Raw genomic sequence first — 15,277 nt, 5'->3', positions numbered from 1 at the left:
TCTGGTCCAACCTCCTGCCATGGGCAGGGATATGTCCCACTAGACCAGGTGGTTCACTTGGGCCCATGCCTGTACCAACTGGGCTTACCCACTATGAAATTTCTGATGACTCAAAGCATAGGTCACTTGGGAGAAGTAATTCTAGATGAGATGCACATTTAATTTCATTTAATGGCATTTAGCACATTGATACCTCTGCTAGTGCCTATGGGACCTGCTCAGATACCAGTGTTTTGACCACTGATAGTCAAGAACCTCTGCATGAGCAGAGACAGCAGCACATGGGAAGACCAGCAGGGAACCAGGTCTGGTTCATCACTGCTGCAAGTTCAGAGTTTAAATTAATCCAAACGTGGGGGCTGGGGAATCAGACTTGAAAGCCTACGAACCTCCTCCTCCTCCTCTCTTTTGGCAGATGGCAATCCTGCTAACAGCGTTTGCGTAAGGTCCCACTGCAGAATGAGTGGAGTGGAGCTGGAGAGTTTTTGCTGGTTATTATGTGCTGGATCCAAATGAGAGTGCCCCATATGCTAAAATCATTATTGCAGTCTCGCATGACGTTAGACCAGTCCTGCAGTGCCTGTGCCTGTGTGTTGGTTCAAAACTCCACTGCTTGTTTACTTCTAGCACTCTCCCCAGTTTTATTGATGCTCATTAGTTTTCTGTAAAAAACATAAACCACATAAAAAATGGTGTGTTCTGTACATTTTCCATTACTCCTAAATAGCTTATTTACCCTGTCCAAAGGCACTTTGCAGATCAATAAAATACCTACTTAGACCTTCTGGCATTTCACACTGACTGATTACGTCCCTCTCAACTGAAGACAAATTGTGAAGCAGTAAAGACATAAAACCAAAAATACAAGCAGATCTAAAATACTTTCCTGCTAAGCTAATCTTACTAGGGATTGTGTGAAAGGCATCCTTTTCCCTCTGAAACGGCCCCGTCATTTTTACCTGTGGCGCTGAATTACAACACTACTAAATCAGGATTGCACAGTTTTAGAAGATCACGAGAGAAGCAACACAAGGGAGAAGCTGACCCAGACTTTCCAGGTACCTCAGCTGCTCAAACAGGACATGAATCCAACAGAGGAGCCCAGCTGAGTTCTCACCGCTTGTGAACACAAGCGTCTGAGGACTTGAACAACACGTGTGCAGTCTCTGGCTGTTGCTGGGGAGCACTTACTGTGCTGTGACAAGACACAAACAGTGACTTCCTGGGTTCCTCTGCATCCTCAAAGACCTCCTGCAGCTATGAGCAAGCTGGGTCCTGCTCGCAGAGCCCGAGGAGACAGGAGTCAATGGCAGTATTTATGATAGCACACACATGTATCCCTAGGACGTGATTTGGTTTTCAAAAAGCCTCAGCAGTCCACCTCCTAGGAACTGGGCACTCCAGGCCATGGAAGGCTGAGCACAAGCGGGAAGCCTCTCTGTAGAGAGAGACAGACACCAACAATTCTAGAAAAAATGAATTGAGCTAAATTAAAATGTGTGACTCACGCAGAAGGGGTCAGAGTCGTCTTACAGACCTCCGAAGGCATCTGACCCCCCTCCGAATCCTTCATTGCTTTCAAGTGGACCCATAATGGAATGTTTGCTTTTCATGCAGACCCATTATTTTACAACTGCGGAAGTGATGCACACATCTGAAGGATCTGAAGAAATGTGAAAGTTGTGCTATAAAATCTCACCTTCTGCTTCATTTACAGGTATACTAATCGCCCCCCCCACACTCTGTTTTCTTCGCTTTTTATTAACATAAAAGCTTTTACAATATAATTAAGTAGTCCTGTCCCATCTCCCTCCCTGCTCCCCCACAAAAAAGGATGCTGAATAGAAAACCTTTGCAACGTGCATTTCAAAAATGAGGGGACAGAGACACGGATACATTAAGCAATCTCCCCCAGAACACACAAACTCGGTAGCAAAGCCAGCAATAAAAACACAGTTTGGAAAAAACCCACCTTGATAACTATGCTATCTAAATCACAACATGTGCTCAGTCAATAACGTAGATCATAGTGTGGTAAAAAGTAAAATGCTTTTATTGATATGCTTAAACATAAAACATAGGTAACATCGTAAAAAACAAACAAAAGGTAAATCTATTCCTTGATGCACCTGACAGACATCACTTTTTTTTTTTTTCTCAGTATCATCTGGAGGGGATTTTTGTCTTCCCACTGACCTGGGTACCAAACAGCCTTTGTTTTAGTTTTGGTTTGGTTTTTTTTTAACTGTTGTTGTTCCCATGGAGCCTAAGGACTGTGATGAGCACTGCAGCCATGGCTGTTTTACCTAAAGCCTGATCCCAAAAGAAACGTCCAAACACCGTCCAAACGGTTGTGCATCCCTGCAGCCTTCCTGATGGATCCCAGCAGAAGTGAGGGCACTGACCCGGTTCTGCTGGAATGCAAACCCACAAAGTTATGGGTTCCTCTAGGACACATTTTCCTTCAAAGTCACTGAGGCTTGGAAAAGCCACCAAGCTATCAAGAAAAAGATTAGGACTCAAAAGGTTTCTAATAAAGATCAATCTAAGACAAGTTTATTCTATAAATATTTTTTTCCTGTCAAAACACTTATAGAAATGTACAAGAAATATTCCTTGGAGAAAAAAAGAAGCTACGGAAAGTTACAAAGTATCAGCTGCTTTAACTTAACTTGAACCTTGCCGAATTGCGCCGTGCTCAGTCTTATCTGTAAACCCACTGCGGTTCCCTCAGTGCAATCGCGCTCATTCTCTCTTTGTAAACACTTTTGTTAATCACTCTTATCTTCTCCTTGGTAGTGTCTGTATTCTGGCTTCAGCTCCCATGTGTTTTTGTGGGTCCCCTTCACGTTGTAGATTCCTATTTCTCTTAAAATTTCTTTCAAGTATATCTAAAAGGAATCAAAAATCCAAATTATACAGGCAGACGATAGCCACAATTCCTACACAATGTCACACAGTCTGCTTTAACACATCGACTTGGTTCATAAAAACGAGTCAGTGGACGGTAACTTTGGTTGATCAACATGAATTTCTGCGATAAGGACTCTGTGATAGACCCCAGCCTCCAGGCACTGACAGGGATAGAGCAGCCTGGGTGTAATGCCCAGTGCAAGCCCCAGGGGTGCAGCAGGGTGCAGCTGAGCCCCACAGGCGACGGCTTTTGGGCAGCAGCCCTGCTGGGGCATGGAGAAGCAGGTACTGGCTAGATGGATGCTCCAGGGGCTGCTGAAATGAAGCTCCCAGTGCCTCTGGATGCTGAGGATACTGCAGATCTGCACCAGCAGCACCATGGGTGAGCTCACGGAGATGCTCCCCAGGCTCCCGTCTGAAGATGAAGCCCTTGCAAAATCAAAAGGAGGAGACACGCCTGAGGTACCCGGAGCGTTGGACACACAAAATCTGTGCACTGTTAACAGTTTCTGCCCTGGGAGCTCGCTGTGCACGAGGGGCTCCCTGGGGCGGTGGGACACAGCCACTGTGTGGATCTGTACATCCCCGTTATCTCACTTATCTGTGATTCTGTGATATCTCCCTCCTGCTGGGACTTCTCCACCTGAGATAAAAACTGTTGGCTTTTCAGCTTCCTTGGGCTGGGATTATCTTGAAACTCCCTGCCTTGTTCAGGCCCCATCAAAGCCCCAGGCTGGTGGTTTTCATGCCATTCTGCAAAGCTTTAAGTGTTTTATTCTGACTTTGTTTTTAGGGCAGAGCTGAGCAGGTGCCAGAGAATTTTCAAATACAGTCAGGTATTAAGGCTAGGAAGAGAAATTAAAAAAACACAAACAAAACAAGCAAAGCTCTGATAACCAATAATATAACCTTTGACGCATGACAGCTCACTAGTATCACCCTCCTTTGCTCTTTATAATAAATACCAGTAATTTGTTTCTTTTTTAAAAGAGCTATTTGCCTGCTTGTTTGTTTAAATATTAATCAAGACCAACTTGAGTGGATTGCCATGGCAACCGCAGGCCACAGTTAAAGAATCCCCACATTAAATTCATAACTGCTTTAGTTTGAGCAATTTAATCCTCTCTGAGTGCATATATTGAACTGAAGTTATTACAACCCTTGTATTTTCTGTATCTACAGTTCTGCTAAGCAAAAATACTCCAACTCATATAAAAGGCAAATATTTGTTGATGACATAGGAAAAGAAGAAAAGCTGATTGCCCAGTCTCTTTCTTTTACTCTTTCCTTTTTTTTCTAAATGGAAACACTGGGAACTAAATAAGTATGTTCTCAGTCAGTAAAAAGGTCTCTTTTAGAGGACCCTAACAGACTGTGTATACGAACTACAAGTTACCAGGGGTCTTGCCTTTGACCAAACCAGCGGCGTGTGGAGAGCAGGGGGTTCATTTTGCACTGCGGAGATGGCTCTTCAGCCTTCATGGGTGCACGATGCAAACCCCAGCAGGTGGCAGCAGGAGATCAGTGTACATCTCTCTGCACACCTTTCCACAGCTCATCTATTGCAGAGATGCTGTCATTATTTGAGAGTCGGGTACCTGAGACAAATGTACTCACTGCAACATCCATTACTGCACAAATGGTTTTGTACGACAACACGGCTGTGGCACGGTGCGTTTTTTAAAAGGTGATGTGAAAGCAAGTGAGACAGCGATTTCTATGCCAGTGTGTGTAGATCTATGTATCTGCACATCCACTGCTTTGTTTGCAATCCTTGAGCATGCATGTGAGGTAGCTTCCAGGAGTGTCCCTGATAGGCACTTCAAAAGATGGCAGAGTGGATGGATGAAATGCACTCAGATTCAAGGTTAAATTCTGCTCTAGACCGCAAGGACTGATTAATGAGAACTGGAAAAAAATACAAATGCACCTCATCCCATGGAGTACATCCATATGCAGTTCTTGGTCTGCACCTGGGAAGCCAGGTCACAAGGCGTGATGGAGCTGAAGGGCCCTGGCAGAGTGAAATGGCTACAGCTGCATGGTCCTTGGCTCCCAGCATCTCGCTGCTGTTTGGTGGCAGCATCTTTGGGTGACATTCTGCACAGTGCAGCTCTCATCTCTCGCTATGTGCTCTTGCCTCCATACCACTCACCAGTTAAACAAAGGCTACTTTTCAACTCATTTTCAGACCTAAATTTCCCAGGCAGTTCCACTTCTTTCTGGGCAAAACTTCCAAGAATCAGCAGCACAACAACATTGAGCAAAACCAACCCAAGCTGAACAGCGAGGCAACATCTCTGCCACGGGTAAGGGCGCTTCAATCTGGAACTGTGACCTGCAGCAACTGAGGATTTCCAACATATTCCCAATTGCCATCTCTGTGATGGTGGGACACAAGCAGCAGTGGTTTTGGGAGGTATATGGCTCCGTCTGCCACTGTATCATCAAGAGAAACCCCCCACTTCCTTCACTGATACCAAATACTGAACTTCAGAGCCTGGGGAGTGCTAATCAGGAGCCCACAGTTTTTTCTCACAAAGGGATTCAGTATGTTTACATACATAGAATTCTAACACAGAAGGTAATCTGTTTGTACATTTAAGGCATCCTCTGCTCTGTTACACTTTTCCTTATGATTTTTTTCATTAAAAGTGTAATGTTATTATAGAATTATGGGTCAGAAATTTCTGAGAGAGAAGTTAACTTCCAAGCTCTGAAAACCCTTCTGAAACTTTGAGAGGAAAAAAACCCCATCACCGTCTTTAGGATAACCATTACTTAAAGCTGAAAGAAAACAAACTGCAAACAATCTACCCTATTTAAAAAAAAATACAGTTCATATTAGACCACTGGTTCCATAATGGTTGCATTCTTCACAAGTATTTGATTGCTCACATAAAAAACTTACTATATCCTCAGCCTTTAAGTCTAAATCTAGAATTACTGCAGCATTTCCAGGGAGCACTTGACATTTACATCTGGGTAGGTGGCAACCAGTTTGTCTACTATTGCAAATTGTTATTTTTCATTAAAAAGGCAATGCAGGTTTCCCCAGTATAATGGTAGTTTGTGTTCAGAACAGACTTGCTTTGTGATTTCATGATTGCAAAATAAAGATGGCAGCAACCTCCTGTGTAACATACAACATATTCTGTAGTGAGGATTTAATTTACTATTTAGATTTACTACTATGTAAGAAAAATACCTTCATTAATCCCCTTAGATAAATGTGTCTTAAATATTATTAGACAGTGATGTAAGCACCTAGAACTTCATTTTAACAGGAGCTGAGGAGACAGCAGCAGCATTTCTTTCCTCGCATCTGAAAATAACCTCAACATTTAGAAACTCAGAGGAGAAATTACATACCCAGACAATCTTAGATGCTATGACAGAAAATAAAGCAGTGAACACTCAGCACAGATTAATTAGCAGCCGACCTCTGCACTGCATGGGGAAAGAATGCCTGTTCACCTGTTGGCATTTTACAGTATTTTTTGGTCAGATATAGCTGCTCTGTGAACAACAAAGCCACAGTGGGCATTAGGAACAGATACTTTTATTTGCAGAAAAGCAAACAGCGGAGGTTGAAGTCCGCAGCACCAGGGATGCTCACACACAGAGTGAAGGCTGACTGAGCAGCAGGAACTGAAGGAGAGGATTTTTAAATGGAAATGGATGCTGTTAGCAACTCCCTACAGAAGTTTTTAACAGGAACCCAGATGGGAAATTATGATGGCTTTAGATGAGGGGTAGATGACGTACTGAAAGATCATTTTGAATTTATCACCATACTGGCTACCCAGAGAATGAAGAAAGGCATCAGGAGGATTTTAGTCATTTATTTTCTCAAGGTATCTGGGTGTGGGGAAGCTGGACGGGCACCAACGCCTATGGCAAAACCCCAGCTGGGAATGAACATGAAACCCCTAGCTCAGATGTACCCTGAATACTGTGATGTTTGCTCAAATCAGTTTACGGTTTCCTTTTAATGTAGCTGTATTACTACAATAGTTTAAAAAAAGGCGAGATTTGCTGAGATGAAAGTACACAGCAGAGACCTACTATACTACGGACAGAATATATTCAGGTGCATATGGTGACAGCAGAGGCATATAGACAGGCACAGAAATGTATCAGAAACGTAATAAAAGTATTCATGTGAGGCAAGCATAGAATACAAAACTACCCTATACATCTAATCCTGAGACAAAAATGGGATTAATCTTGCCCAGCTCTTGTGCTTAATGAAGAAAGTTGGGTGAGAAGCACAGTTTTTCTAGGCTCCTTTGAGCTGATGCAGATAGACAGGTACATTCAAGAGGCAAATCCCATCACTGAAGGAAGAACACTTTTGTTCTCGCATGGCTTAGGTGGGAGTTGTGGGTGACTATTTCCAGATGAAGTGATGTTAGATGGGATAAATCTGCACCTACCTATATCCAAAGTGATTGTGATAGTTAATGTCACACCTATTTCTTACAAAAAAAAATCTTAACATTTTCTTGCCACTTCTTCCATATCTTCCTCCTATTCCTTCTTCCTTCTCAGCTCTCATGATCCACACACCTTCTCTGCCACACAGATAAGGAGCTGACTCATCAGATACATGAATGGAATGGAAAACACGAACACATCATCCAACTGTGAACCTACATGTATTTGAATTGGGTAATATCTTTGTGTAGCTTCTTAACTGAACAGATTGCACACCTTGTATTATACAAATCCTCTGATACAGATCCACCTAATTGCCAATATGAAGTGAACAAAACTAGTAAGCATCTCAATTTTTTCCCCTCTTTTACAGGGGGAATAATTTTTCTCCATAATCCAGCTGTCACTGTTCTTTATTCTGCGTTGGCTCTAACAAATTTTGACATTGTTGCTCCATTTAAACTCGAACATAATTAAGTCCCTTTAAGTTTTCTGAAAACTGCAGCTGGGTTGAGGAGAGATATCAAAGTCAGCAGTGAAAAACATCAAAAGCACCAGAGGTACTTCATGTGTCATTGCCATCCCCTGCTCCCGCCCGGTCTGCTCAAGGAAAGCATGGACAGGGGAAGAAAGGAAAGTACTGGAAAGTGAGGGTTCACAGATGGAGGGGCTGGCAGACACTGCAGAATAATACAACAACCATGTGAGCACACGTCAAATAGTGGTTAAAAATTTCCCAAATACCAAACCCCTAAACTCTTAGTCTAAAAATTACTGTATTTGTAAAGGAAACCAAGTGATTTTGAGGGTGCTGACATGATGCCTGAGCTCCTAACACAGATACCATGTGCACTTAATACTAATTCCATGAGACACAATTTCCTAGACCCATAGAAAAAGAGTAACCCCTGCTGCTACGCCAAGATAAAGTTCAGAAGCTGAAGGAAGCGCTGAGCTGTCTACTGCCAGCAGCAACAGAATCGGGCTGTTACTTCAGTGAGGACAGGAGTAGCATGGGACACACCAGAGCATTATTCAAAGGCATATAGTATATGTTAAGCCATTTTCTGGATACAGAAAATACATATACAATAGTACCTACTGAAAATGGTTCTATTGCAAGACTATCAGTACATACCACCGGCTGTTTGGTTATGTCCACCAGGTCTTTAATGTTGTAATACTGATGTTTCTCAAAGGCTGAAAAAAGCATGTCCAACACTTGTTGTTTATCAGCTCGAGCCCGTTTTCCATCTTCTTTCTTCTTTTTCTCATATTCAATCTATCAGACACAAAACACGTTTTAAAGACATTCATATGTAACACTGTATAACTCTGCACTGAACATTAAGACATAAAAAACCCCTCTTCTATTTAATAAAACACTGTTCAATGACTCAGGGCTTATCATCTGGAAAATTTTCTATTGAGCACTCAAATGTTATTTTATGAACATAAACTAAGCATTTTGTGCTCAGCACAATAAGCTTTTTAGATATGTATCTCTGCTTTAACCAGCAAAAAACCCCAGAAACAAAGCCTGCATGATGTGCCCAAACCTAGTGAGAGAATTAATATTAGTACAGGAATCCGACAGGCAGTATTTTCATTCCACCTCTGTTGAGATCAGCTGCTGAAGTATCAAACAACCTACAATTACCATATTTGGGAAAATCCACAGACCAACACAGCTACATCCACAATCATAACGACCTGCCCAAAGGATGCTCAAATGGCCCTTGGACACTGCCTCATCTGTTCCAGAAACCTCTCAAGGCAAACCCTCCACCAATATAAAACCAATCTTCACCACATGAAGACTCCCTTTGAGGACACAGAGGGTATCTCTTCAGGAGAAACCTGAGTAGCACACACAAAGTTACAGTAGTCCAAAAAAAACCCACCCAAGCAAGTAGAGGCCCTTTGCTGCCACACATATCCCATTTCAGAATGTGTCTTAAAAAGTATTTTGCTATGATAATCTGCACAATATGACCATATATTTTTGCAGAAACTCTTATCACCACCAGCCTCCAAAAATACTTCCTGCATTTCCTCAGATTCGCCATCAGATGCAAGATTTGCACAGACTAGCACACCCCAATCACATCCCAATCACCATAGAGCACCAACCGCGACATCGGCCAGCACATCACGCCATCCACCCCCAGTCCTACCCCTGATAACAGAAATCCATCAAGCTCCTTGGAACCAACAAAGGTGGCCCAGAAGGTAACGTATTTCATGCAGTCAGCAAGTGCTTTCAGGCAAACTGTGTGGGTGGCTCCAAAGCGTGCAGATCCAACATACAGATACAAAGTGATACATGTGATCAGGAAGGGACACATCAGTCACCAGTGGGGTAATTCTGTATGGGAGTCATTCTGCCTCTGATGTCTCAAAGCTGATCCTCAGAAGGAAGACCTTCGGAGAAGGCTAGAAAGGAAAATTCACAGCAGTACTGGATCCTAACAATCTTATTTTGAAGAAGAGAGATTAGTTTTATGGCACAGTTGAATTTTTTCTCTGTTTCCTTGCCAGCTTACTCCCTCCTACTCTCTGAGTGAAAACAACCCGTCTCTTGGTATCTGTCCCAAAGTGGCTGCAGACTATTCCCACCTTTGCTGTTGCTCACAGGTCTTTGGTTAGGCAACTCTTTCTTCCAAATCCTGAAGCAGATGTTCATCATTAAATTGAACACAGAGCAATTGTTCCCAATCCATAGCTTGAAGTTGGTTACTTTTGCTTAAAACCTAAGATGGGCTTGGGCATCCAAATACCTGTCTACTTTTCCACTTGTATGTTAGTGTTACAAAAGATACCACCTCTCTGCAAAATCCCACACAAATAATTTTTCATCCATAAGTAATAGGACTGAAAGTGCTTCAAATGACCAAAGGAGTAAGATCATCACAAACTACGGCGGTATCACGATTTCACATGGAATGAAACCAAGGTAGAGAAAATACCTGGCAGGTGCAAAGTTGCAGACAGTGCCATGTTACATTGTGTTTTCAAAAGAAAACGAGTCCACAACAGCAACCCAACCATTATTAAAAATAATCTCATCTAGTTGGGTACAACAAACATTTTTTGGTCCTGTTTGAAAACTGCTCCAGATACTCTCCCTTTGGCAGTTCATAGTCAAACATTACCATCCCATAGGATATGCTGTACATTCCCTTCCACACAGGAAGGAAAGCAGGAACTACAAATGTACACAGTCCTCTTCAAAAATTAAGACATTGACACTGTATTCTCCTGGAAGCAGAGTTTTCTTATTGGCCTGCAATGATCTGCAGCAGGCTTTCCTGAGCCTGAGTTTTCAGCATTTTTTGACTTAGGGATCCACAGAATTTTACAGTTTCTCTGTGCAGTTGCTGATCAGGTCACGGCTGATACCAGCAAACAACACTTTACTGGATTTTCCATAAGCCCTATCACATTTGAGACATGGGCTTATGGGACACTAGGGTTGGGGACATAAGAAATGTTTTGCATTTATGCGCATGTTAACATTTTACAAGACGAGGAGATGGATTATCCAGCCCGAATCTGTTGCCAGAAAAGCCTCCGATACTTCAGAGGTCAGGTCCAGAAGACAGTAGGAGAGATGCCAGTGTCTCTACTTGCAACACTTGACTGAGTTCTGGGTTCCTGCAGACATCCGAGGTCACTTCACAGTGTAGAGACCTAAGCACTTGGTTTTGGGGTTAGCAACTTTTCTCTGACTTGAAAACAGAGCAGTTGAAAGCTGTGGTGTGATAAAGACAGCCAGTTACAGGCTGCATGACTCTGCCACAGTAGGAGCTATTATTCCTGTTCGTACCAACCCTTCTGCAATTTTTCTGCCTCCCCAAACAAAAAACCAAAATGAACAACAAGAAGAAAAACAGAAACAAACTGCAGCCTCCTCAAGTGGGAGGTCAAGCTGAAGCAATGGAAGAAACTGATCTCCTCCTTTTCTAGTTTTTGTTTTGTTTTCAAGCAGCAAGCACAAGAGCAAAGCACTAGGCTCATTCCTTCTGTATGCGGCAGAGCTATGGGAATAATGGGTAAGTTAAATGGGCAGAATGGGAAAAGCGACTGGGACTCTCAAGGCAATCTCTGAGAACAGCAACAAAAAATCCATGGTATGGTTTGTACCTCTTCAAATGACATACTGTGAAAATGTGCTTAGCCAGCAACTAACTACTAGCTACAACTCCATGTGGAGAGAAAAACCTACTCACTTTAAAATTGATGCTTCCTACACAAAGGAACAGAGTAACAATAAGGAAATTCTCAACATTGTCTTCACTGATGTCAGGTCTCTGACAGGACTATTTCACGACTGGGTATAAAATCCTAATTATATGAATAACAGTCTTCTGGAAAATAACACAAAGTAGTCTTTTTTACCAAAGCACAATCTTTTTTTTTTTTTGCTAGTAAATTGTAGCGCTCAGCATTCTTCTTTCTTTATTACTTCAGTGCCTCGGTACACTCTCCCCAGTAGGAGCTCCTATTTTGCATTCTCTGGATCAGCTGAAGTAAATCAAGGATGAGTGTTTGTATTCTCTGTACAAATGTGACATGAGTATTCTAATATTCTTAACTCATTAATGTATAAAAACAACTCGCACAGAAAACTGAACATCAAGCCCTCCCTTTGTTGAGAATTTATTTGCAGCTGGCATACCAGTTGCCCACATTTTAAGTAGCAACACTCCAGCATTTCCCTCCAACCCCAACAACAGCTCCCACTGTTGTCTAAAAACACCAAGCGCATTGTCAAGTGCTATTTAAAAAAAACCCCCACAAAAAAGCGTGGTATCTGTTGCTGTTTTCTTCTTTTTGTCTTGTGAATGCGCTGCTCATAGCAAGTTACAATGCAGCCTTTCTTTTTTTGCCTTCCTGTTTTCTTTGCATACAGGATCTTTTACACAGTAGGCTTCAAGCACTTTTTGAGAGCCACATTACAGAACGCAGGCACATTATAAACTCATTAGATTTATTTAAAATCATGTGGTTTTTAAATTTAAAAAGCATTAAAATATGCTTTGCTTTCAAGGAAGCACCATTTTTAGAACAAGCTGTTGAGTGTAGAAGCTGTGAGTTTATCCCTACAAGACTTCATACAGAATTCAGCTTCTCTTTGTTTACCTTCCCAGTATGTTGCTAAGCTTGCTGAAAAGGTGCCAAAATTGCCTTCACGAAGGTATCATTAATACTGAAGCCGATGTATTACACTGCTTTGGTAGACACCTAATGCAAAGGTGATAGAGAAATGAGACTTAACCCAAAGTTTCAGCTGAAGATGTTTGAAAGAAGTCTTAAAGGTTTTCCCATCCCTCGGAGAATGGATACCAACCTCTGTAGTATGGGAGAGAGGGAAGAGAGGACACCACAAAGAAGCCTCTGAAGGGGTAACCAGGACCACAAGAGAAGTTTTCTGCTCTCTTTCAAAAAAAATTTAAGAAATATTCCAGCTGCAAGGACATTAACACTGCGACCTTTTAATGACACATATCATCTACAGAGATACAGAAAATGAAGGTCCCTTTCTCAAAGAAGAGAAGCTAAGTTATAATCCTAGCATACATTGTAAATGGAATTGCAATTTCTTCTAATAAAAAGGTAGGTTTAATAGAAGTTCTTGCAAAAAACTTTGACTTTTCCTGTCCTTGTATTCAAACAAGCTATTACTATTTCCCATCCACATGTAATTTCTTTTCCTCTTCCCTTCTCTTGTATGTTCATTTAGGGGTATATGGAGCAGCCACAGATAAGCCCCATTTAATCTATCATATCTTCCTTCAGGCAATTTTACCCCTTTCTTTCTTATTTAGCAGATCCTCATTCCTTCCTCAGAAACTCCCCAGAAGATGACTGAATGTATCAGCAAGTACAGTAGCTTGTACATTTTTCTCTTCTTTCTTATGAAAAGTCTTGTCCCCAAAACGGCTGTCATATGATTACAAGCAATGTAGCAACTTTTAAGAAAGCAACTGCTGCTTGAAAATACCAGAAGAATTCAACCAAGAGGTTTAAAAAGTTCATGGACTTGTTCTCCCAGTTGTACATCTTTTCAGCCATCTAACTTAAACCTTAATAAAAGATTTAATGAAAAGAAAGGTACTGCAGAAAGTAGTTGTGCCTGGACCTTTAGAGTCAAAGCAAAGCCAAGAGTGACTCAAGCATAAGAATGTCCTTCTAGATTTTTCCCATCAGAACATCTTTAAGGTAGACAGGAGAAGTAAACACACTGTCAAAGAACGTCCATTAGCATGGACAGCTATGTAACCGCTAATAACATTATTTTTAGGACACAAAAGCATCATAACTTTTAAGAAGCCTGGTTACATCCTGGTTATACTCCCTGAATTTCATACAAGACTTAAATTTCTGCAATGATAAAAACAACAGCAGTTTGCAACTGGAATAAGGTTCAAAGACTGTCTCCAGGTTGAAGTCATACTGTTGTTATTATGCTAGTGACAGGCAAATAGCACAGAAACCCACTAAAAAGAGTCGCTGTACATCACAGTAGCATCATAAAACAATCTACTCATCTCAAGCTGTATTTGCATAGCAGGATATACCCATGTGACTACTTTGGTTAAATGTCATTCTGTGAGCTGAAATAGTTATATTGGTATGAGCATCTATGTATAGATCTGACTTTGAACAGTAACTACTACCAAACAGTCCCATGAGAGAGAAACGATTATTTTTGGTCCTGTGGAAACTGACTGCCTTTCAGAATAATGCTTAAATATCATCCAGTATATTGTAATTTGTTTTATGTAAATAAAATCTTAATAAAAAGTGTAAAAGTTTAAATGACTAACACAGTGACTCATTTTCAGTGTGACTTAACGTTTCTCACATTCAACAGTAGCAGCGATTATACATACATACAAATTACTCAAAGAGGATCTTTAAGAAAAAGGACATTATAGTTTGTATGTATATCAACTGATCTTCTACACCAGTGTGGGTGTAATATTGACAAAGCTAATGATGCAAATAACACGTACTATGAAGGTACGAAACTGTGAAAAATTATCAGCTGTTATTCTTTTCTACTTGTTGCCAGTTACTCCAAAGGACTAGAAATTAATGATGTTTTTCAAGTCTTTTACCCACCTCCACATGATATTTTATTTGGCTCAAAGGAGTGCTTCGACATCTCATAGCACAAAGCCAGAACTGCCTTTCATCCCTAAACTTCAAAATTACTTTTCAAAAAGAAGACGAGAGGAAGAATATTAAAGACACTAGGAAGGGCTTGGGTAAAGGCAGTCTGCCCTCCATCAGGTAACACAAGAGAGTTAGAGCTGGCAGACTGTAGCCCCAAGGGTGATGTTGGTCTTGAGACAGAAGATCCTCAGAAGACAAAATTAGGGAGAAACCAGATAACATGGAACATTTCCAAAGACAAGGGCCAAGTGTGAGCGACAGAGCTGCTGAGCCAGACTCCTCCTGGCTAGGAGAAGAAGGGAAAGCATTGAAAGCTACTCACATTATATTGATGATTAGCCACCGGTTTATAGTTTGTGGTCACGGCTTTGTCCAGCTGCTGTGATAGCCTTACAGGTTTAGAAGATTCTTCTATCTGTAACCTGCAAAATAAAAGATGACAAGAATTAACTGAAAGTTCAGACAGGCACACACTCAAAATGAACTCTTAAAACCTGCAAGTACGAACCAGCTCTTATCAAAAGTCAGCTCCAAACCAATCATAAGGCAAAAGAATTCACTCTTCTGAATTAAGTTTTTCCTACTCTATTTTTGCTTGAGGACACTGTGGATTATTAGGACACTATACGCTACAGAAGATACTGAAATACTGAAAAGCAAGCAATTGTGAAGGGAAGATACTAAAACCCATGTCTGAACACAGATTGTGTTCCAAAAGCCTGACACTCGGGTGGAAGAA

The 15,277-nt window shown here is 41.4% G+C and overlaps 1 protein-coding gene across 1 annotated transcript; it reads right to left on the bottom strand.

The window, feature by feature from the left end:
• Positions 1 to 2,771: 2,771 nt before the first annotated feature.
• LOC104544938 (general transcription factor IIF subunit 2) lies at positions 2,772 to 14,960 on the bottom strand (the record flags this gene model as incomplete). The annotated part of the gene is made up of 3 exons (XM_010189946.1): positions 2,772 to 2,891; positions 8,492 to 8,635; positions 14,861 to 14,960. Coding segments are annotated over 3 exons (364 nt in total), but the record flags the coding sequence as incomplete, so codon positions are not given.
• Positions 14,961 to 15,277: the final 317 nt, after the last annotated feature.

Source organism: Mesitornis unicolor, unplaced genomic scaffold (assembly GCF_000695765.1).
Source record: "Mesitornis unicolor isolate BGI_N332 unplaced genomic scaffold, ASM69576v1 scaffold8758, whole genome shotgun sequence".
NCBI lineage: Eukaryota > Metazoa > Chordata > Aves > Mesitornithiformes > Mesitornithidae > Mesitornis > Mesitornis unicolor.
Note: the sequence above shows the minus strand (reverse complement) of the source record. Positions and strands in the feature narration are given on the sequence as shown.